The sequence below is a fragment of the Bombus terrestris genome, chromosome 11, assembly GCF_910591885.1.
Source record: "Bombus terrestris chromosome 11, iyBomTerr1.2, whole genome shotgun sequence".
NCBI lineage: Eukaryota > Metazoa > Arthropoda > Insecta > Hymenoptera > Apidae > Bombus > Bombus terrestris.
Window position 1 is genome coordinate 4,232,162 of NC_063279.1, and position 26,603 is coordinate 4,258,764.

General features: G+C 34.2%; 1 protein-coding gene across 7 annotated transcripts in view; it reads right to left on the reverse strand.

Moving 5' to 3' along the window:
- LOC100649852 (collagen alpha-1(XVIII) chain) overlaps nucleotides 1-26,603 on the reverse strand; it is a 345,705-nt gene that overhangs the window by 27,770 nt on the left and 291,332 nt on the right. For 5 of the 7 annotated variants that reach the window (XM_048410056.1, XM_048410054.1, XM_048410055.1 and 2 more), the window contains exon 7: nucleotides 4,671-4,757. The exons of the other annotated variants lie outside the window; for them this stretch is intronic. In XM_048410056.1, coding sequence (XP_048266013.1) covers nucleotides 4,671-4,757 — 87 coding nt within the window. The remainder of the gene's footprint in view (nucleotides 1-4,670; nucleotides 4,758-26,603) is intronic. 7 annotated transcript variants of the gene reach the window in all.

Consider the following 26,603-nt stretch of genomic DNA (forward strand, 5'->3'; position numbering starts at 1 on the left):
TATGTCTGTTTGTAACGAACAAAGAAACATTTAACGAGCTGACAAATAAGCGAAGCTATAGTAAAACGAAAATCCGCAACTATATAAGTAAATGAGATTTGTATTCGATTTGAAACATTGCATTTTCGATTATGTTAATATCTTGAATTTGCTAGAACAATTCTCTAACGCGATATAACGATATACATCTCAAATTCTTATTCTTTAAACAATTTCTTTAAATTCTAAAATTCTTTCTGTTAAATATAACTTTATCACGATATACCTATCTTAGTAAATAGCACGTTCTTAGAATCAACTTTCGCAGTCGTTCATTTCGAACTGTCATCTATTCTAGCAAGTTGAGGCGCTATCTTTAGTTGCGTTTAACAGCTTCGCGTTTGCAAATCCTTTCTCAAGAAAGTGGATAGCACTCGCCGACGGATCTACGTATTGCTAAAATAACTAGAAGCGGAGGAACATGTGGGTACAGCGAGTAAAGTTTCATCAACGAGCAAAGACACGAGCATTCGCGAAACAGTAGAAATTTAAGGCGCACGTGAAATCAATGGCCGATCGCAGTAATATATAGCGCGCTCTGTACGGCGGGAAGAACCGCAGGCTGTTTCAGTGAATTCGTTCACCCGGTATACGTACATCCTGATCAGCTCCAGCATGCACGGCTGCGTCTTTGCATTGCCGTTCTGGGAGCTTTTCTTCTGAAGTAGGATTTCACGGGTGAAATAAATTCCTCCGGCTTCCTTTTTCTTTTTCTTTCTTTGCCGACTCTTGTTTCCTCTTTTTTGTTCGTTCGACGAGTCGACGAGGATAGGAAGCACGAGCGAATTTTTCGAACGGCTCGATCGACGCGACTGTTCCAGAGGAATTTGTGTCAGAAAGTTGGAAGAAAGTATTCTTAATTATTTTCGTTCGATCGAGCTCGAGTATTAATTCTGAGTCGAAGACTTACGCGGGTATCGCGATAAACGTTGTACGCGGAGAATTCGTATCATCAGACAATTATTTGTTGCTATGTAAAACTACGAGAATAAAGCAACAAATAGATTGGGCACTTTTACGAAAGTCTATATTTTTATGAATAAGATTAAAGAAACGGAAGATAGATAGAAATTTGTTTCGCTCTTTAAACGTTCCAACGAGAAGTTCACTTGCGAAATTTTTAGGAAACCACGATTTTTAGGATACAATTCTTTCGCGGTATAATTACAGAATATTCTGTTTCAAAAAATTGAAACGAATCGCACGGAAGTGAAAGATAACGAAGTATTCTTTTGTTTTCTTAGACAAAGACGCGCATAAAAATCCGCGATCTAGATACAAAGAAGCAAGAAGTAAGGATCTTGTAGGAATTTATTCTTCATCGTAAAAAGTAGTTTCGTATTTCTTAATGTGTGAAATTCTCGTATAAGATGCTCAAAGTATAGTAACAAAGTAGAGAATACATTTTAGACGAAATCACAAAAGGATTCTATGGCACGCTTCGTCAAATTTAGGTAAAGTATATAAAATGTTGACCTTTCAACTTTAATTTAAACGAAGCAGACGGAAAGCAGCCCAACAAAGCTAAATCTAGCGAGGAATTGTGTACTGCGGTTCCCCTTTTACGGAAGAATTGTTTGTCAGTGGCTGCATTGTGGGATAGCATATTGCTGGCTAGGAAGATAAGGGTGAAATCGTGTTTATATTTACTGACCGGTGCTGTGTATAATAAAGATGATCGTACACCGTTCAAACTCTGTTACATACGAGAGCTTGAAACACGATGAATTTGTCACGTTGATTAAATTTCAACGAGATCTATCGTTGAGCGAAATCGGTTAACTATGTCCATAATATAAATAACTTCGGAAGTGACTCTAGCGAGTGATTTAAATTTATTTTAGTTAGAAATTAGAAAGCGAAAGTTTGAAACAAAGTAGACTAGCTGTTTTTGCTGTCAATTGATAATAAAAATAATCGAACGTTATAAATATATTTGAAATTTAAAGGCGAATCTCATATTGAATTTTCCATACAATATCACAAATGTGTCAAATTATTAGACGTATATTTTAAAATAGCTAAAGCAAGATCATATTTATGCGAAGGAACGCGATAGATTTCATTTACTATTTTCAACAAATATTATTAACTCTTGAAAGAAACTATAATAGAACGTCACCTACATACAGTACGTGTATCCGATGCCTGACCAGTAATCGACTTTTCTACTGATACTTTCCTAACTTCGCATTTCCAACGATTTAGAACACCTAAATACATTTCCCTCTTATTCTGCGAGTAATTACGAGTAAATTGCAAGACTCTAACTCCTGTTTTAATTAACTCTCACTTCAGAGTTAATTCGCGTTTAAAATCTACTTGACCGGAATCGAGAAGAGTCTTTTTAACAAACGTTCGTTCGTTGGTAGCTAACATCGGAAGATCAAACCTAATAGATTCTCCGCTGTGGCCAGCAGAACGAATCGAAGTCAATTCTAGTTGGCAAGTTTAACTTCGACAGAGCTAGATCACCTCGTCTAATTGCCAACGTGAATAGTTAGGTGGCAAAAGTCAAAGTTCGTCCTCGATCCTACTTTCCCGTACATTCCTCGTTTATTCTCTACGTCTTTCCATATCTTTTTGTACTTCTGCGTCGCTCGAGCTGTCTCTCTATATTTTACAACTTTCTAACACCCTCGGTTCAGTCGGAATTTAATTCCCTCCGTGAATTCCTCGCTCGATTCCTTGCATTCATCGTTCGTGTAGCTTGCGGAGGATAGTCGAAAAGGAGATACCTCCAAGGCAATTGCATTTTGATGAACCTGTTTTCGAATCGCACCACCTCTCGACGATTTGTTGTTCGCTAATTCCATCCGAATAATCCGATTTCTCTTCCACAGGATTGAATCTCCTGCTGCGTCTAACCAGTTAAGCACTCGTGATCGATCCTTGAAAGAAGCCTTTTGTAACACAGCAATTTTCAAGGAATTTGCTTTCTTGGAATCTTGTTGTCTTAGACCGAAGACTCGTTGGAATGGCTAAACGTTTCTTCGCTACTTCTAAGTGGAAATTCAAAGGCGTTAACTAAGTAATTAATCGATTTTCCGTTCTCATTGGTTTCCGAGAATTTGAAGATAGAGTAACGATCCTTTCAATTAAATTCCTCGAATAATTGTGATGTATCCCTTCTGGAAACCTTCCACGATAGTTTCAACCATGAAACTCACCTTCTTCTCTCTGAAAACTTATTTATAATCGTAGCAATCTAACGATATAAAAGCAATTTTAATAAATTGTAAGATCCATAGCTTCATATTTTATCGCGTGGCGAGAATAGATGACGAACGAAGAGAGGCAACGGCCAAACCTTTCAGCTCCTTATTAAATTTAATCGTTAAAAGATTTAATGGGTCGGATAAGTTTGAGAAAACTGGTGTCACGACGCGGCATGGCTCTAACTTCGTTTGGATTAAGAGAAAATCTTTGGGAACGACGACGGTGGTGGAAAGCTTTGGAAAGCTTTCTGAGAAACGAAGCGTTTTCGGCGTTGTTACCGATGCAAGATCTCGTCAGAATTTCCAAGATTATTCTCCCGGTGTTCCAAAGATTATCCTCATAAAGCGATCACCGTGTTCCTCTTCTAACGCCCGACAGGTTCCTAGGGAATTCTTTTGTGGGTTATCGAAGCGTCTTATATAACTCGATCGCTCTCGAATAGTCGCAATTAAACCGTTTCATGTGCGAGCTCTTTGTTCTTGTTCCTTTTCCTCCTTCTTTGTATCTTTCGAGTAATAAATCGATCAAACGAATCGTCGAATCAAGCGCTCCGAGATATTTTCAAGTAATGAAAACCGGTGATGAAGCAATAACGTCTAATTGATCGGCGAAAGGAAGGATCTACGATAGATTATTTGATTCTTGAAATTGACAAGTTACAAGTTGCAGGTTATAAATGCACCGTGTGCAAGATCAATGACAATGAATGTGTTAAGTATATAGTACCACATTTACGTTTTACCCTATTTCAACCAATCGAAATTGTACCAATTGTACAATCGAAATAAAAAACGAAAGCATCGTATTTAACCAATTGACATCGTTGAGTCATCGTTGATTCGTAATAGCTTGGTTTAATTTAAATTGCTTTAGTTTTCCTGTATTTTATGCGACGATTAATAGCATCTCTGACGTGAAATATAAATTATAAATTACGATTAAATATCTGCCGTGATCAGCTGACTCAATGATATCGATCGAAGGTTAATCGAACTTCGTATCGCGATCAAGACTCGTTTGTTATCGGAATAACACGATAGAGCAGCGTTACAACGAAAATCGTCGTTTCTGCTCGAATAGAAAATTAGTAATCGTTACCGCAACCGTTAGTAGACGCAAAGTTAGAAAACTCGTGACCACAATTGTTTCTCATCTTTTCAGCCAGTCTGTTTTTACTCAAAGTTTGCGTTCGATCTTATACCATAGTGATAAATTATTCTTTCGAATCTGCTCGCCAAAGATGAGAGAACATCGCGGTCGAGAAGTTTATAGAATATCTCGTTAGCAAACATCGAAGCGAAGTTCGTGTTAATGCAATCGGGTTAGTTGAGACGTTGCTTGCGAAACAAATAATTAGTGAGCACGTCGTATTGTAAGTTTTCAGCGGAACTCAGCTTCATCACGCAACTCACGTCTGGCACATTAGTGTCAACGTCTTCCAAACCGTCAATCAAGTCGTTATTGATATCGCCTGAGCCGAGATCCTCGTCTGGGTTGAACTATAAAAGAAATTTATTATTAGAATCAGACCTTTCTGAGGATTCCATGGTGAGAATCGAGAAGAATTCTGCTCTAGAAGAATCCGATGTTGCATTTATTATCAGATACACTTTGTGATGCAGATCAAGATTGGATATTGTGCATGTTTATTTAAAATCGTTATTTTACTCGTTGCTTGTTATAATATTATTTAAGTAATATTTTTTAATGGTATTTGAGAAGTAAATTATTTTAATATCTCTCTTTATTCGATGTACGTATGGGTATTTGTTATTTGATTTTACCAGAAAAATATGTATTTTGTAAGATACATAGAATTTATATTTTAAAATCACAGACTTCCGACAATTTTTATGAATTTTTATTTTGTTCAACAATTTATTCTCGCTGATATTAGCTGTCTGTCAATTCTTCTTTAAATGATTTTATTCGGTCTATTTAAAGCCGGAAAGTCTACATCTCTATATCTGTAAAATGCGAGTTAATCGTCGAAGGAAAATTATTCTTATCAACCGAAAAAAACATACGTAATGCATATGTGAAAACATCGATGCAAGGTATTTGTAATATGAACATTTTTATAATTCTTTCCCTCTAGCGTAAGATGCTAACTCCTGAATGTTATCCTAAACCATCTAATTGTATTTGCTTAACTTTATTGATTTTTAAAATAGAGAAGGAAATGTACTGCTATGAAATTTCGCTTGTGGTTGCTTTCAACAGTTAAACTGAAGTACGATTAAAAGATAAAGAGACGTTTCAATGATACAATATCGTGGTCCGATAATATATGATAGGTAAATACGCGCGTCATTGGTATCGATATCGTAATTATATGTTGTATCACCGATGTAAACGGGATAATTAATTAGTCCTAATATTGCTCAGTATAGCGCCGATATCCTTATGCTCGTTTTACGCTACACATACCGATCTAAATTTACACGTAAAATGGATAGGTCAAGGTATACGTAATTGCGAACTAAGCGAGGCCAAATGTCGAGGCGATACTGAGTTAAACAAACCGAATTAATCCCCTGGTATCCCATTAATTCCTCTGAGAGGAAATCAGTCTTCCATGATTATTAATTCACATACACTACGTGAACTTCTGCTAGAGTTCACGCGTGTAATTTCTAATCATCGTCTTTCTTCGGACAACAGCTACATGTTGAAAAACCACCGTTGTTCCATTGATTTTATTCTTACAACGTTTCGTGTCTTTCTTTCAGTTACAAGGGATTTTACATCTTTCCTTTTCATTACATTTATAGATCTATATTTTCCAAAATTTTATTTTAACTGTTTCTGTCTATGTTGGCCGAATAAATTCAAATAACTTCGAAACATGATTATATCGAAGAAATGATTTTTCTAATATGAAAATGATGCTGAACACTGACAGGATTATACTTTGATTATGTGTTCTCAATTTTTGCGGATTCTAATATTTAGTTAATTTAAATAATCTGAAATCAGTTGGTTTAATAATTTCGATTTAAGTGAAATTCTTTTTCTTGAATCAACTTTGATTCAACTAGTATTTAATAACGAGCAAAAAGATAGAAGAGAAAATAGATCTGCTTTAAAGTAATTAGCTTCGATAAGGTTTTTCTCCAATATCTTCTTCATCAGGCTTGGTAATGTAGAAAAGTATAATTGTTATCTTTTCGTACGGAACGAATGTTTTTATTAATTTATAGACTCGTTTAAAATACGTGAAAATATCCGTGCGTATTCTAAGATGTAATCTACGAGAAAATCATATTTATCCACATTTGATCTTTCTTTTATAAATATGAACAATCTCGTATGAATAGACGAATCAGGTATTTTTAAATTTAAACACATCTTTGTTAAAGGTTTTATAAAAATTACCACCTCATTTCATAGGCAACGAACCGAAATTTGAAATCTCGCGATCGCTGCATTAATCACACTGGAATTAACGAAACGCAATTAAAACGTCCAATCAAGTACCATCGGCGCCTTTTATCGTTCGAGTGCTGAATACTTGGGATTTAAGCGGTTTCTATAGATGGCCAGTAATCTGTGGCGTCAGTGGATACACCTAGTGGCCATCACTGTTTATTTAAATTTATTTATTTCTATTTTACATACGGCAACAGACATTGATTAACTCTCTGCAACTGGATCTTTCCATTGTTCGAGGAAACGAGAAAAATAGTTTACGCTTGATAGCAATTTTCCATTTTGACGAAAGAAATAAAAAAAGCTAATAATTGGTTTGGATAGATTGCTTGGCAATACAACGATATAATTATAGAAGTAATATTCATAGTATCAATTATAATAATAAATATGTAACTTTCTCCATGTCGTATGACGTTGTAATAAGAAGATCAAGTAACACGTGTTTTCCAATTAGATCAGCATCCTTTATTTTAATACGTCATCGTATAAAAGTTTGTAAAATTATGTGACAATGTATAACAGCAGATTAAGCATACAAAGACCAGATACGTAATATTACACAGCTTAAGTTAATCCGCTATAAAGTTGATATCAGATTACGAAAGTGAACCTTAAAGAATCAAGCTAGGACTTTGACTTTCTATACTGTAGAGTGATGTAGAATAAGAAAAGTATTTACTCTGTTCATAACGTGTCTACGTTACTATAAAACAAGGAAATCGTGTAAAACAAGGGAAGAATTTTCTTTCGTAGCTAACGCGTCTAATGATAACACGTTAATAATATAAGCCTCCTTTTTCAACAAAATGTAACTTACTTGCAAAATACATGTAAAAAGATGTTTGATGGAATATTCTAGCAAGGTAATTCAATTCTTTGTTATCAGGTTGTCTAATCTCTAAGTACGGATCATATGAATAATTTTCTAACTTAATATTAAGAATAGAGCATTTGCCCGTGGTCGAAAGGATCCAAGTGTCCATAGTGATCCTTCCGAAAGTTACTATATACGCGCGTACAATATTTAAAGGGCTAATCGCAGGCATTTATCGAGCGGATTCACGCGAGCGCCGCGGCCAAGTCAAACTTCCGATTGAAATTAGAAACTAATCCACTTAAACACTCGCCGTGTAATACACTTTACACGTTGTTAACGCTGCCGCTGTCATTTTGTGTGCGCGAGCGGACAAGCGTACTGAGCTTAATTAATCTCATTTCAGCGATTTCTGATCCAACACGCTCGGCTTCGCCCCTTTTCAATTATTCAAACGGCCAAGATCCCATGTCGATTGCTCGTCAGTTTCGCGGAGACGGCCAATTTGTTTAATCCCGCAGCAGAAAATTCATTAATATCTTAGCGAGGCGTCTGTTCGAAATTCGATTAATCAAACGAACTCGAATGCATATTTATCGAGCATACGGAATATTTCGATCTCTCTAGTTAGCCTTTAAACGTTACTTTCCTCTTTTCTTCTTCTACATCTTTTCTTTTAGATTGTATTCTATTAGACTGTGCGATAAGCTCGTATTAAAAAAGAGGAAGGTTAAAGATAATTATATAACATTTATTTAATCAACGTATTACGTAAAAATTAGTTTGTTGTATATCTGTTACAAAATAAATTATGTGGTTTACCTACTCTGTGATTTTAAAATTTTTCCTCCTTTTATCAAAAAATTTCTGCCGTTATCTTTATATCGTTTAAGTTATTTGATGATTACCCATAAGAAATATTCTAAATACTGAAACAATTGATATTTCATGTGTTTATTGGTAAATAATCCAAGTATACCATTAATGTAAAGATCAATTATACTATTGATGCACTTATGAACAACGTTTACCCATATTACTAGTATACTCTGCCTCTACAGCCAATATAAAAGTAACAACTTTACGATAGTTCTTAAAATATGACACTAAAAGACAAACGAACTTACTATACAATCTAATTCATCATTTTATTCCGTGGTGATTCTTCGATTGTTGTAAACACAATGAAAAGGATATCCTTTGAATAACAGTTTTTCGGAATATATGAAAACTTGTAATTATGAGAGCGATTGTTTATTATCGGAATACCGAACAAAAGAATATTTATATCGAAGAGTTTGTGTGATACCGACTACAGTTTGCATATAAATTGCGTTCGATTCTTGTTTGCTTGTTTCATCAACAAAGGTTGGTTAATATTTTGCAAAAATGTTGTGGGGAAAGAGGAACGGTATAACGTTATAACTTACCGTATTAATTTCTCTCGTTTTAGCAAGGAAACGTATTTTAGCTGTGTAGCTTTTCAAAATTTCGTAAGCTCTTCGTAATGGAACATGGCATTAGATTTCAAAACACCAAAGTGAAAATATTGAAAGGAATATCGAGTTTTTATTTTATGTTTTATTTGACGTATTCAGATAGACTGGTCCGAGTTGCCGAAGAATATCATCTCGTTTTGCAGTGAAATCGATATTCAACTTACACACAATAGATCCGTTTTACTTCATATTACAATTCATTATTCGTCATTCGCAATTAAAATCGACGACAGAAAATTCATGAATTTCATTATGCAAATAATATCGTAGCAATTTGTCTCGAGTCACAAAATATTCGTGTCACAGTCCCTCGGATATTTTAACCGGTTGTAAGATAGCGGACAGAGTTCTAATGTTAAGAACGGTAATAAATAAAATGAACGCTTGCGAAACATAACGAACGAAAGAAGAGAATTGAAAATAAAAATATTAATTACATTAATTAGTTTTATAAGCGATCAAAATTTCAAGAATCGATTATTCTGTTAAAAGAAAGAGGAAAAAATAAGAATATGATAATGCTAAAATTAGAATTAAAAAAGAAAGTGAAATTGACAAGACACTGATAGTTGATTAAACGTTTGCCTTTTTTAATTGTCTCTAATTCCGTGACACAGTGTCATTTAACTTAATAACAAGATAGCGGTTTTCGGGAAAATTCCTATATTATGTCACAATAATTAATGCCATGCGACCACTGCACCTGGGTGTATTTCAATTTTGATCGAAGCAGATTCATCTGGTTTTGCATATGCGAGCTCTAGATTCCATATCTTGTATGAATTTCTGTCCCAATATCCCGGCTGATCCTAAAATTTTAGCTGCTGCTAAAATTGATGTACGCCTTTCATAGAATGTAAAAGTTTCAAATCACCAGAGCATAGGCTATAGATACGTACAAGTATGAAAAAATAACTCAAAACTCTTCACTGTAGTACTTTTAAATATAGGTAGATCGATACACGTATGTGCACGTAAGACTTTTGTGTATTATAATATTTTCGTTTATATTTCAATTTTTCAGAAGCAAGGCTAAGGTTCAATTTCGATAAAAAATTCCGCACTTCGATTAGATTTAAATTGAACGAACTTTGTAACAGATCGTATCTGTGAGTTAATTCGAAATATGTCCGATTTACTACAATACATCGAATAGATATCGAGTAATTAGTAATTTACAAAGTTTGATGTAAATTGTAAATTTTTTAATTTTGATCGTGACGTTCATAAAATTCTAGAATTATGATACACTTTCGTGATGAATATAAAAAAAAATTATTATAACAGAACGTCAACGCATCACGGTCCGGGCTGTTTGCGGAAAAACTGATGCGTGTAGCCGATATATTTTAAGGCTTCTGTCTATATTGTATCGGTTTATGAAAATGGTTATAACTTTTGAAACATCAAACATCTTTTCATAAAATTTCGAAACTTCCTATATAGTAATTATCTTATAATTAATTTGTAAGATACATACGTTGCTCTATTCGTAATAGATTTTATTTAAATTTAATTACACGAATAAATATTACGGACGAATCTTTTATTTCAAACAAAATAGATATATTCTATTTGAACGTCAATAAATTTGTATTGTATGATTTTTTCGAGCCATGTTCCTCTGTGAAAAGGTACATTGCAATGTTTTGTAGATGTAAATTGTTGTTCTACGTTCATTACGTTCACAGCATATCTTTCTTAGGTATCTTTCCATTATCTTTAATTTTTTCTACTACTGAAAACATTCGATAATTGTACAGTAGGCATCCTCCCTACGAGGAGGTTGCACCAAGAAGCTCGACGGCCCGCTGTGATCGAGTGCTGTGACATAATGCAATGTCAGTACTCATCGTTGAGTACAATGTATCTCAATACTAATCCGAAAGAAAAACTTTTTTATTTTTGACCTTTTAAAAATTAAACCTGTACTAACGTGTTAATGACATCTCCCTTATTAAAACGAAACTAAAAACGATATAATTTAAATTACATTTACTCATTGATACGTACTTAATTATCATTTATTAGGTAAATAAATATGTTGCAAATTATAACGATGTTTGATGTCATTTTAATCAGGAAAATGTAAAACATATGTTGGTAGAAGTTTCATTGATGACAAATCGAAGATAAAAAATTTTGACTTTTGAGTTAAAAATCTCATTTTGTCACGAGCCTTTAAATTTTGCCGAACGCTTCATCCCCCAGTCCTTTCTCTTTCATTCGCGTTTCCTTTTTCTATATTCGCTACATCTAAGATCTCAGTTTCGAGGAGGTCTCGATTTTTGTGCAATTATCGAACGATTCCTGTATATGTTTTTTCATGTTTCAAGTAGAACTATATATCTTGATAAAGGAGATTCATTACAAGAAGCTATCTACACGACACTTTCACTTGTAGATCATAATCATTACACTTTACTCGTCGAGACATGTTTGATCATCTTGATTTATGGACGGTGATCCTAGGTGGGCTTGGATTAAACGCGTACAACCCTCTTATCCTGCACCGAGAACCAACGTGTCAGCCAATTAAGCATGAGTAGAAAAGTCCACAATCTTCTCTCCACTTAACGCGATATAGCATTAAAGGAAATTCTTCAGCAAAATATTCAATTAACGTCTCTGACACATTTTTTCAGAGCTGATCGAAATAAAACCACTTTGAATGTTTTTCAGATCAAAGAACGATTAATTGCATTTCCACTTAATTCCAAGATATATTTAACACTAGACAAACTATTAGAAACGATTAACTCTCTTAGGACCAAGTGTATCTTGGACTGTGAAGCAAATAGTCCTTTTCGATTGTTGATAATGGAAATACACTTTCCCAATCATTTTTTAAGGAAGACAAAATCCATTACAATTGGAATAAATTTTGCCAAGCGCAAACTCATTTGAAAGATCTTAAATTAGGATTTAATGATTATTAAAAAAAAGAAAGAAATTCTTCCGATATTTCAAAAAACTTTTGATTCTAAAAAGATTAAATCGCGCTACAAATTTCTCAATCAACCGAACACGATAAATTTTCTTGCTTTTCTCTTCCTTACATCTACGTTCAGACTTATTTCGTTCGATCATTGCCCGCAAAAGCTAAATCGTCGAGTTTTCGGTACATTTAAAAGACTCTGGGTAACGTTCGTTCGGTAAATAGCCAGAGAATACAATCGTATCGAGGATCAGCAGGTTGAAGAACCAAGCTGCTTTCTCACCGATCGAATATTTGTAGCCTCTCGTTTGGCGGCCAAGTTGTTTTAAATGTTTTCGAGTTTCTCGCACGGCAATACCTTATCGATTACGACCGACACGACCTGCTTTTTCCGGCGTTACCTCTGGATATCGAAAAACCGTACCTTCGAGAGGCGTGCGCGCGCGAGCGTACGACAGGAGCACCCTCGACCCCGATCTATCCGCGCTCCGATCCAAAATATTCCACGACAAAATATCAGCGGCGTGATTTCGCGATCTGACGACCCGGCTGACAACAGGACAGAAGCATTCGTCAGACAATATCCCGTCGATTGGTGAATTCTCTGACGACTCGAGATTTCTCACGTCGTAAATGCAACGATTTCTTTCTCCAATATGTCCTTCTTCCTTCGGCCCATTCGCTTTTTGTCTAATATCCGCGTTCTTTCCATCAAGATGATTGTACTTGATCTAACGTCATGCGATTCTATATGAAGATCGCTAAAGGAACGCTCGATAAGTATATTTTTGGCGAGTTTCCTAGCTTACTGTCACCTGATAATCAAAGATGTTTCTAAACATAGATGATTGATCGACGAAGTTCTGCGAAAAGATATTAAAGAGTAATAGAAGGAATAGAGTAAAGAATAATAAGAGAAAGAATAATAGAGCAAAGAGTAATAGAATAAACAAGTTAGAACGACATTAATACTTTTATTTCATGACAGGCAACATTTTTGAAATTATAAAGATGTTGATAAGCTATTGAATTGAAAAACTTCTCGACTCAAGTAAGAGATAGCGTGAGACGAATTGATCGAGGGTTTGTGAGGATCTGTCAGACAGAAATATCTTCTGATTTAGGTCAAGCGTGAATCGAGCATAAATTTCTAGGAATATTTTTCCAGGCTATCACTTTCATCCAAACGATTGTCAATCCTATTACATATACCTCAAAATCCTATTACATTTATGGAGCGCAGAATTTTGTCAATGAATAACAAGATACAGGCCAACTAAATTTCATTTACGAGTTACGCATGAAATTAATAGGAAAATTAATATTCATAGAATATTTCTTTCCTTATGAATATTCTAATCGTTAATTTAGACGCTTCGTTACATATCACAAATAATGTACAACGCCGTTGAAAACGTTAACTATCGTATACCGTACGGTTCAGATTTCTCGCAGAACGCTTAAACGTTTGTACCGACTTTTACGTCCCGATAAAAATTAATTCTTACGGATTTGTTTCCTTCTTTTTTCTTAGAATTTATCGCAGCTTCGTTTATTCCCTGGCAACGGTTTGGTGTAATTCACGGGAACGTATAAACTTAACTCATCGCAGTTTAATTCGCAACATCGTGTGCTCGTGTAAGAATTCTCCCAAACACGTTACCGCTGAAGCAATTTAAAGAATTTTCTTTTGTCTGGCCCCCGCCGCGGCACGTTAAGTATTTTCGTTCTATTTTTCCCGGCTGTAAAGTTCAGAACGTGAATTCATTTCTTCGTAACCAGGTCGTAGCGAAGGTAAGGGATGTGGGAGAAATAGCGGTGATACTGTACCGAAGAAAATTTCGCATTATTTCATTCACAACGATTTGAAAGGAGCCAAGCGAAGATCGGGTGAAAGCCGAGCAAAATGCGTAAAACCGTAAAACCACGAAAGGAATAGCGTAAAACCATGAAAGGAGCTACCGTAAATGTTTAACAAACGAATCACACGCCCTATCTTTTAATTGCTACACGCTTTGTGCGAAAAGAAAAAGAAAGAAGAAAAAAGAAAAAAAAAAATCGGAGCTCGAGTCGAGGGAGGATAAAGTAGTCGGCGTGCCTATAAGCTCGTCATTCTGAAGTTTGATGAATGGTTTGCGAATGAACAGAAATAATGCTCTAGTTTAAATGAATTCAATTTGATCAGTTTACTTCTGGATGATTTTGTTGTAGTCTTTTAGTTTAGAGTATAAACTGTGAGAGTGTTGGTAACATTGGTTAACATTTACATGTATGAGTTTATAGAGTTTTAGTTACGAAAGTTTAAAGGGTAGAACCAGTAGAACAAGTAGAACAAGTAGAAGCAGAATGATACGTAGAATACATCTTCTATGGGATAATATTTGAAAAATTACGTATTATCTTTACGAAATTAATTGGATTATTGGAAAAAATTAATTTACTATCCATAATCTACATTAAGTTCGTCCTATCGTCGAATGAAATTCTAAATACTTTTAGAAAGATGATTTCCAGGCAAACGCACGTCCTTAAGATAAATTGAATGCTCTTTGTCAATGAAAAGATACGAATACGAAAATGTCATTAACATAAAGGTAAAGTATTTGATATCACATATTCTTCAATATTAATAATAGCGTTTTAATTAAATATTTTCTAAAAATAATTCCAGTTTAAATAATATCGTAAAGTATTTGTAGTCTAATTTGTCGCATTAAGAATAAGAGAAAGCAGACTATGATAACAAGATTATGAACACGTTTATCCGTAATTTATCAGACTACCAATTGTCACAGAAATTCGCTCTATTAAGGCAAGATCTTCTTGGCTTCTCATTAAGATCCCGGAAATTCCATTTACTTCCCTTGCATCTAAATTTCCATGAAAATGCGTTCATGCCAAGAAAACTCCGGTTATAAAACAGAATTAATTTAACTGCAAATTTCAGCTAAAATGATTTAACAACGATTATAATGGATGAATGAAGAATTACGTAATTACCTATATGAACCAACAAACAAGTAAACATAAAATTATTAATTCAGCTACGATGTTCGGTGAACCATTAATTAATCCATTTGTTTTTCATTCGTATTCTACCGTATTTGATAAAAATTAGGATCAACAATTTTTTTACGAATTTTATTCTCCTTGATTTATACGATTTATATAGATGATAAAGAGTTTTATAAAGACGTAGAATGAGATTCATAATTCGGTATATACTGTGACGATGCAATTAAGAGAACGCATGTTTTTCAAACGATTAACTATGGTAAGATCGAGCGGAGCATCCTTAAGTCGCGTTTTCATCGCTCTAACCAAAGTCGCAGAACACATTTGAAACCTTTAAAAGGGGGCCAAACGTAGTATCATCGTCTGTAAAATGAATATTCAGCGCACATGTTCGTTGAATACTCCGAGTAGCGTATCGCACGTGTGAAAACGCGGCTTTACGCCCGTTTAAAATATTACAGTAACCGCGACAAGGAACTGAAAGGACCCCTTTGTAATATAAAGACGCGTACCATTTTGCACCATTCGTAATTATTTCTCAGCGATCAAAAAGGCTATAAAAATTAATTACTTTTTACGTTACAAATAAAATTTTTATAAAATCCATAGCCTAAAGGTAGACGTTAACCGAGGGAAATGTTTCTTTTTTAATTTCCAAGAGAATTGTTCTAACGAAAATCCGCGGTCTCCCGCGGGAGCCTGCGAGTGGAGAATAATAAAATCATTTCGAATGGTGTATTAAGAGGATAGAAATGAAAAGCACGGTGGGACGAATATGCATACGTAGCGTCGATAACGACATCGTTATAAAATTTGTTAATAACAACGGTACGCGATATTACATAGGACTTCAATGGATTTAAACGCGCGATTATACCGAAACGCGTGACACAGATTTCACGAAATGGTAAAATCACTTCCCGAAATCGACCACTTTGCGTACGAATATCGAAATTTTAACTATTCGTTCGTTATTTCTCAAGGAAATAGTTTAACATAGGAATTTATGCAAACTAGACATGACGTTTGATAAAAGTTTCAATCTTTCGAATCTAATGATATTTCAATTATACTTTCATTCGCATTAGATTTTCCACGTACCTAGAAAATTCGCTAATTTGTAGAAGTAATCGACATCGTGCAATTAAAAGATAAACACGCAGGCATGCGGTACAGGAATATATAAAATTAAGAGAAACAATTTTCTTTCATATTATGGTACTTTGTAAACTATCATGATCACCCTGTAGATACGGCGCTTAATACAATCTCCGGATGTATTCGTTTACCGAATACGCTAAAAGGAGAGTTAATGAAAAATCGATTCTCTTGTCTCATCCAGTTTTGATTTTGATACTTGAAAAAGTTAGCTCGACTAATAAATTTCATTTCTTGCTCGTGTAACATGGAACTTTAATAGTAAGCAAATACATTACCGTGTTGAATTTTCATATCAACATCCTATTTGACGGGAAATTACGGAAGAGTATTTAAAGCCGCATAAAGAAACGTTACAATGCATGATATTAAAAAAGTTTCTGATCATAAATTAAAAGGGCTAATAAATTTATATACTTCGTTCGTAATTAGACTTAAAAGCGGATTCTCCGGGAATTTTTTCATTAAAGTTGTACTTTATACAAGCTGGTATATTTAAATCATTATACTGAATAATCAACATCATAATAGATAAATCCGATTATTATTATTTTTATTCGTAAAATTACATCTTTTAACTAATTTGCAAGATATTATCGAAATAACGTAGTATTTTAAACTTGTACTTTGAAACTAATTTTTCTCAGAAATTATAAAAATTAATATTTATTTTACAAGTCTTTTATATTCTATATTTTATTTCTATTCTGTATTATATTTTATATTGTTTTACATTATTCGAGTGTTATATAAAATACGCGTAAGATTAAAATTTATTCTTTTACAATAATATTTAACAAACACTAAATAGAAAGGCAAACTGAAAAATCGACTCGTTCGTCTAACCTGGTGCCACTGTGGAACGCCATAACTTTCGTGATATATGGCTATCGCAGGTTATTCTCGGTGGTGTATCTTGAATTATCATCGTTCCTCAGCAATTTCAGAAGCGTGCACGTGTACATTGTACATGCGACTACGTTTGCTATCGTATTTACGGGTCTTCAATAGCATCAAATTTTTACAATTGTCCCGCTAGCAAGAATGTTCATGCGAAATCATCACGTTCGGTCGCATTTTGTAGCATCATACGTATCAATTTTCCTTTCTGCATTATCTTCTGTTGTGTTTCCATGCGAACAATTTAAGCGGAATCGTGTCTGCTTGATATATATTAGTTTAATACTTGTTCCGCTTGAAAATGCGTCTAAATCAATTTAAATATAGTATCGAATTACAAATATCCGCTTAAATTGCATACTTTCTGCGATACTCGGTGCTCATGACGCACATTAATTGGTATAAATCTTAGGAAACACGATTCTACTATAGTTTCATAATTCTGAACTGGTAAAAAGAATCGCTAGGAGCACAGTACAGTAGAAATCTAGTTTTAATTGCTTCTCATTACGTGTATATACAATAAATGATGTTTCGCAAATTTCAGTGCGTAATTTACATTAATCGTTCTATAATTCAAGTGTTTTAATTAATTTCGAAATCAATCCTATGTATTTAACTAAACTGACCTTTCAGTATATTGATTAATTTCAAATTAAATTATATTAACCTTTCTGTAATTCGGCATTGTATCAGCCTTTCTATAATTATCTCTCTAAGTTTTCTATAGCTTTTAACAAGATTTATATTCCAATATTCACGGTTAATAAAAAGTAAAAAAAAAGAAAAAAAAAATTGGAAGTTGAAGAAAAATTCTATATATAGACGTCATAAATATAGTTGGCAGACTACGAATGTTTATACAAGTTCATATTTTTCTGAAAGCAATTAAAGAATACATACACTTGAATATATTTAATGACACAGACGCATACTACGGTATAGTATACTACTAAGTTCCAACTGTACGAATAATTTTGCCTCTCACTGTAAATTATACGGTTTATAACCGAATTTACAACCGTATAATAAGATACAAATGAATAAGAAATAAAGGACTGTACTAAATAAATTGCTTTTCTAGATGAGTTTGAAAAGCATTTCGTCGTTGGAATGGAACTATAGCTTTTCAGAGTTATCTTGGCTCCGATCCGATTTATCTGATCGCGAGTCGCGTTAAACGAAACTCCGCTATTTTTCCGTTCACCGGCACTTGAATCGTCGTCGGGATAATTTCTGGATTAAACGACGGAATTGCTCTAAGAGGATAGAGGACTGAGCCACGCGACATTATACATCGTTACAGCGTAGTTGCTCCTCTCCGGATAGGATCCTTTGCGAGAGTGAGCCATTGTTATAACGAACGATCGTTAAACCGAGAAAGGAGTTAAGCTCGAATTAAAAGCACGACATTAGTAACTTCTACCTTATTACTATTTCACCAGAGACAACGATCACTCGTACGATGAATAATTTATAAGACGCGTTATTATACGGCGGACATTCTAAATTCTAAATTTATGTCCTGCAAACGTATTGAAAATCTCGAGCAATTTACATAAGACTCTGTGCTGCAGAGCAGCCATTAATTATAGATATTAAGGGGAAAGCACAAAGCGGTGATTGTTTATGTGAAACTGACTGTGCATCGATCGTACCAAATTTGAGTGAAACGTTGTAATGTTACGTAACTAATATCGTCACACAGAGTTCTGTCATTTTCAATTTTGAATTCGTGACATTCTTGAAATATTCCACGAAGTAGCGCAATATGAATTCATTTTGAGCTTGCTAAATGAATTTAGGTTAATTTAATCGACGATAGATGAGGCTAGAATGAAATTTAGAAAATGTATTGTTAGTTTCATATACTCGTGCCAATTTTATTTGTTGCGTTTCTTGAAGGGGCAGGATTTGACTTTGTTTAAATTAACTAGCTGGTAGAACGACGGTATAATTTTCCAGATCTTTAACTGGCCTTTGATTAATTCATTATAAGTCATGCCTAATTTTCTAAATTAACGCCGGGCCTGTGTATGAGCTATAATTTACTAACAACTGATTGCATAGCGATCACTCAGAATTCATTAATATTCCATCGTCGTGTAATAAATTACGACCCAGTGATAAATTATGCATCACTAATAAACGAAATATAGGGGATGCTTGTAGTGCACTGTTGATCCACTGCGTGTTAATGATCTATAGTTTTTTTCTAAGTATATATAAATTATTTTTAATATATATATAACATTTAGGCACATAAATAATTTTACTGATAAATGTCACGACCTATAAATAAACAATAATGTACTAGATGAAAAGATTAATCAACATTTTGTCTATGTTTCGCAATCTATCGACGATTCGATGGTTTTATGATACAATAATAAATCACGACGTATAGATACACATGTATACTTCGTCCTGAAATGACGACTTATTATAGGAATTCGATTTATTAAATAATCATGCTCGTTAATGAATTATGTTTCTCTAATAAGTCATGGCACAAAAGTAATTAAGACTTCAGTTTGCTATTTATTTATTAATATGATCTTGCAATGTATCTAATGTTGTACTATAATACTATATCGTTCGACGAATAGCTGAACTATAGGAGTTGATTGTTCACGAGCAAATTGTTGACAAACTCTGTTGCGATAATTTATCGATAAATCGTTTGTTATCGACAAGATAGTGCACGTAAATTGGAAATTGTTAGAATTTAGAACATTTAAGAATTATGGTCAATGATTTTCAAATTACTAAAATCGACAACTTGCTAGTCATATTGTACGATTAACGGTGGTTAAAAGGCCATTGATAAATGACTTACTTCGTAAATTCAATCACTGATAAATGACGGTGAAATTATTCAAGCCAAAAGACAGTAGACGCCATCTTCTTCTTTTTTCCGAAAGAACCGATATGACCGGGTATTCTTTTCTGTTGGATGAAATTCTATGAAATTTCTCCTTTGAAAAATGTACGCTTTTAGTGGAAAGGTTTCAGCGGTGACTGCATAATTAGAAGTAGACCATCGACAGTTGAATATGGGGCACGAGGAAATTCGAATTAGGAACAATGTACTTATCACGTGTTCTAAAAGAAGCGGCAACTTATTTGAATGAGATCTTCTTATCGTTTAAACGATTCAACGTCTCCATTGAAATATTTTTCTGAAAATTATTCCATATGAATGATAATATTCCGAATAATTGAAAACTTCTTTTTAACGCGTTTCCCATCGTTGTGACAGCAGGATGAAATATGTATTCGTGTTTATCGTATAGTAGATATTATTCATGTATACGGATATTTTAAACCGAAATTAACAACATATAAAATAACAACAGATAAAATGACAATCAATATTCGACATTGACATTTTATAATTTTATCACGTAGTATTCTTATTCAGGATTCCATCGCACGTACAAATTCGTAATTAAACAATATCTAAATAATGGATACATTATTTTGTCACTGTGCTTGAATAAGAAAATTATGAAATGTTTTGTGCCCACAATGCGGAAGTTACAATTTCAAATTTTATATGAACAAATCCTCAATTGAACCTAACGTAACGTTAAGACACAATCTAGAATTACGCGATGCGAAGAGGAAATAAGAAACTTTTTTCATAGGATATTTTCATAAGAATTTGGATAAGAATCTTCGATTAAGCAGAAAACTTGAAGTAATTTGAACATCGAATAAATTAGGATACTTGTCTAGGAAACAAAGAGACCCATCGGAATTAATATAACATCGAGAATCATAAAAGGTTCAAGAAGTTTGTGCAATGATCGTCGTTACACTCCAAAGGCCACAGAATGCTTTCTCTCGTTTTTTTTTCTCCTGAACCTCTCTCTCTCTCTCTCTCCCTCTGTCTTATGCTCTACGATCTCTTTCTTGTTCTTTTTCTCTTTCATCTTCGAGAACGTATTTAACGTCCCATGAAATTAAAACCCTCGACACCTTCGGGGGAACAAGAAGCGTGAACTTTCCTCTTCCTCCTCTTCACGACTATGACTTCCAACGAACCCTTTTGTTTGATCGTTCGTGCCATTTTATTTCTCGAATGATTCAAAAGTCGACAGGAGTCCCCTCGATATTGGAATTTCGCGTAAATAAAGGTAATAATTGATATTCAAGTAACGTAATCTCGTAAGTAGGATGATTAGTTTATTATCTTTCTGTTTTATTGAATTTCAATGTTGAATTTTAAGCAGATCTTTGACCAATCGTTGGCATCTTACTTTATATAGAAATTCTGATTGAATAGAAGCAATTAAGTACTGACCTTTTTCATACGCAAAGAAAGAACCCCCCTGTATAATAAATCACGGGAAAAGCACTGTTTCAGTGACATACTTTTGGTCATAAAAATTCCATGTAACGAAGTTACAATATCTAATATAAAACCGTCTGATATAAATTCCAAGGAGCTAAAAGAATCTATAGTACCTCCTTGTCATTACACTTGCCTAGAAATTCGCGTTTTAGTACAATACGTCGATCCAAATTTTTAATAAACGAAAATTTCCCTTTAGAAATTCGCTTCTAAGGCGGAAGATGTACATTAGAATAAAAAAAACACACGCGTTTTCTATAATTAATTTCTCGATCAACAACATCCAGATATTATTAAACCCGTTATAATTTTTTAATTCGGATGCAAGCCAGTCAACGAGGTTCCATCTCGCAAGCTTAAAAACGCTTTTAACACGTGGCAAAATGTACGAGGCTGCTCTTCATCGAACTAGAAATAAGTATCGTTATCGCAAATTGCAACGAGAGAAACGATCCTCGTCAAATTATTAAAGGCATTCTTAAAACTCCATTCTGAAAATCAACAGACCAATGATTAATCGCACAAAGGATTGCAAAGAGTTTTCATTGTCCGCGATAATTCGAACGCAACGTTCCATTGATTCAATTAATTACAAAGTCGAGGAGGGAAAAGAATAGGAGAATACACCGTAGGATTTATAGACGAAGTAGCCATAATTCGATACAAGCAACAATGTGAAAGAAATAAATATATATACAGAGGGAGAAAGAGATAGGAAAGGAAAATATCATAGATCGGTTTAAAAGGCGAATCACGTATGAGAAAGATACATATGAATTTCGTGCGGCCACATGGTGGCATGTGGGTTGAATGAGGTTAATATCGTTCTACCCCGTGACCAATTTAAATGTTACCTACGTGCATCATAATACAATTTCGCGCTCTTCTTCTTCTTCTTCTTCTTCTTCTCCTTCTTTGTTTTTTTCGTGTATTTCTGTCATGTAATTCATATCACGGTTCAATTTATCGGCTATTAGAAGACTCCTGTCGGGTCGTTTATACAGAGGTCGTTATTGTTCTGAAATTGTACTTTATTCTATTTGTTATTCTATTTTTAATGCAGAGTTCCGTGTTGTGCTTGACATGTTCATTGCTGATTGCATCTCCATTAAAAACGTACTAATAATTTTTACCTGTTACTCTTTGTAATTTAATGTTCCGTTTTCTACTCGACGCGTTTATTATTTATCGTCCATTGGAAATGTGTTAAATTAACACAGATAAATAATTTTCAAAATTATTTCTATATTACGATGTACGTAAATTATCGTGAACTCTTCTTTAAAATCGTACGATTTTTAATTCGCTTATCCTTATTCTATACTATATATAATACCGTAAGTTTTTAATTTATAGAGATTACGTATGTTCTTTAATCAGAGAGGAATATTTCTCAATAAAATATCATGTTGCACTCGTATAATATCATAAATCGTAGTTGTACTTGTTTCGAGTTGCTAAAGAGCACAATGCATACTTCGCGAAGACGTATTTCACGAGAAACTGCAGTTGCTATTAAAATAATTTCAGTTGAAATGAATTAATCTCCTTCGCGAGATTTATATGACATTCCCTACGAAACCGTATATAGAGAACATAATAATTTTAATTTTTACGGGGTAGAAGAGAGGATAAAGGGTACAGGAGGGAAGGAGGGGGGGGAGGAACAACTGCATTTTAATAGCGATTCATTTGTCTTAATTTCAAATCAGTTCTACTTTTTGCTGCTGCATTTGGATTTATATGGATCCGGCAAAACCGGCACGCTTAATTTTTTATATATGAAAATTTATACCCATCCCTTGCAATAAAATATTTGATAAAATATCGTATATTTTGTTATCTGCGATTGTTTGAAAATTAAACGCGTCGAGCATAGCAGGAAGAAGTAATCAAAAATTTAGCTAATCATGGAAAAAGCTTTCATTTTCAAGAATATTATTCTATTATCGCCACGCTATTAATTCATCTAATAAGATATTGAAATAGTTGAATTTTGTATTTGAAAATATAATAATGTTAAAGTAAAAATAGATCCTTGATGGATCCTTTAATTTCGTATTCGTTCGACGAAGGATTTCATGTAACTAGTAACTTATTAATTTTCGTTCGTTCAGAAGCGATCAATAGGGCGTTAAAAGTCTTTATTACAGCTATAATTCATAGGAAAGTTAAGAGAAGGATTTCAAGTTTATTCTAAAATGCAGTTTATAGCTTACATAAAACACAGGTCGAAGCAGTTTCGAGTTACCTTCAGTATTTTCAATTTCATTAAGTTTTTCTATATTCGTATTTACTACTTACGAAATTTACTGTTTAATCTTCTCAGTTAATCTCTACCATTTGATTAACTTTATCAAAAATTGTTGTTCCGTTATCGACCATAAAGAATAAAGATAAGGTATAACGCTTGATTATGGTGATTCAAGACCGTAAATTATTTGTAAGTGAAATTCGTATCACTAATCAGTGTCCAATATTCACTGACTCATATAATAGCTACCAACTTCGATATATCGCTTTACGACGTACAACGAATCGATGAGCTTGCAGTTTCGGCGAAAGCGGACGTAACATAGATTTATATGCATCATGAACTAATGGCAGGGAAGATGTTGCGAGACTAATTACGTAAGAAGCTATACGGCTAGAATATCGAGTTAAGGAAGCATTAGGGGTTATAACGTTAACATTCTTCCAGAGCAAAAGCAGCCGAGAAAGAATAATTTCTTATGTGTACAGTATAAGCCATCAATCGAATAATTTCAATTATAATTGACAAATATTTTATGACCCATATTACAGGAAAGAAATGTAGAAGAACTTGTAAAGCGCTATATTATATACCACTATACAGTGAGAGATAAGTCGAAAGTTAGAATTCCTGTTAGCTAATTCCACTGGAATCACTCGGCTTTTCCATCACAGAGGAGGCAAAATTACCATCTAAAAGCAAGCAAACTTACATCACCTTATCAAATTAAACAAGTAAGAGACACATTCACGTTTTCAATTTCTTACTCGCGAATCGAGTTTCACGAACGCAATCATTCGGTCTCTTAGCAACGAAGTAAATCGTTTTTTTTTTTTCTGTAGAACAATGACGATCATTATCGACAAAACAATGGAATATATTTTCACCGTAAAATCTGACGCTGCTTCGCCACTCCAGCTTGAACCTGGAATTTCATAAATACGCTCCGCAGTTCTCAACTAATAACGAAATCTCGCCTACTTCGTGTTGATCATCCCTCGATTCGTGGTAGTCCGGACGAAGCGAAACGGAATAAAAGCTAGCTGCAACCTGAAACTCGAGCATATCTCGCGTACAATACCACAATCTCGACGAACCTCGTCGATTTGCTCTTGTTTCCGTCGTTGGTCCCTGGCCACCGGCCACTCACCGAACCGCTCAATTTTCACGCCTTCGCCATGAGATATCGATCGATCCTTTCCTAACGATCTTCTGTAACGTTCAGCTTCTCTTCTTCTCCCTCTTCTCCTTCTTCCGCTTCATCTTCTTTCATTCTTTTTCTTTTCTTTCTTTTTTTTTTTTGACCAGGATTCATCGTCCAGCCGAATTACTAGGTTCAAGCTTAAATTTGAATTATCGTTATTAGTATGAATTTTCATGAACATCTCTCGCCTCTGTGGCGATAGAACGCCTCTGGTGTGGCTCGTAGGAGCAACGGGCCTGGTCTGGCTCTTGGTACGCCTTTTTTTCGACCAGTCTCTCGTAATAGCATTGCGGTGAAATAAAATTTCCTAGATCCTCCGGTCGACGTTATTCATATTCCGGCGTACGTAACACTGGGAACCAGCCACCGCCGGAAAGAAGAGAACCCTCCACTGTCGTGTTTTCCCCGTATCTTATTTTTGCACGATTTTTTTTACGATCGAACGAAATTTTAAGTTTCTGGGATAGGATAATGGAAACTTTAGGCTGAGATGATGTTTGGAATGGTTTCTCGTGGAGTTTTTATATCTGAAAGAGGAAAATGGTACTAGTATCATATGTATACACGTATAAGTATCAATAGTAATAGTATCACCATTTTATTATTCTGCTTTACCGTATTTAATTGTTACTTTCTGAACGCCGAATGAAAGCAAACGATCGTTGCGAATTACAATTTTTACCTCTCGCATACAAACGAAATTATAATAATAGTTCCAAAGATATTTGTATTTTAATATTATTTACTATATTCTAATTGAACAAACAATTTTGTTAATATAATTCACAATTCATGAGTTTCACGTTTAATGTTTCCTTCTTTTCATACAATGTCGAGGTTTTCACGCGTTTGATCTAATCGAGCTAGTATTTCATAGAACGATGTTTTTCAAAATTAAGAAATTAAAAATGTGCAATTTCATGTAAAATATTTCTACAAGTTCGACTTATTTCGTCGTAACAAATTCCTGCACCGGTAAATTTTATCGCAGTTTCATTCGCGTATCGTATCTAACGCTGCGCAATGTGCATGACATACAAAAAGAAAAAAAGAACAATGTCATTTCGAACAGCACGAAGTAAAATATTTTTCCACGAGGTATTCGATACGCGACATTTCGTGATGGACATTTTATCCACAAACCGAGGTCCACGGAAAATTCCTGTCTCTCGTTATAACACAATATTCAATTGATTTGTCGGTGAATGACAACAGAAGATGGTTTAATCAATTGTACGAAAGGCATCAAAGTTCGTAAAAATAAGAAAAAAAACAGCACAAAGGTATCGCGTATCTCTTTGTATACATATATGTTTTGTTTACAATTTTATTTTAATTATTCGCGATGTTATGATCTCTTGCAATCCAATCTTTCTCGATGTTCTCAGTATTCTCGATATTAAAAAATTTAGAAAACATATCGATTTAGCTTGTCAGACAGGATGTAACTTTCATAGGAAATGTCAAGCTGAAAGCAAGTGGATGTTCGGGAATATTTTATTCGATGTTTCATCTATGCGGTTCAGGATTTTTTGTTTAAATTACGCCGCCATCGTGGCATAGTAGCAGAGATATTTCGTTCGGTTAGTTGCGTAGAATTTAATAAATCAGTATTTTTTCCAGCCGGATGTATTATTTTGTCACAGAGAAATATATAGGATATCAAACGAGGATTTGTTCACTTTGGTCGAGTCAGCCCGTTGAGAGATTTGATGGACGTAAAATACAAAAAAAAAAGAACAGTTTTCCAGTTGGATTTACACAATAT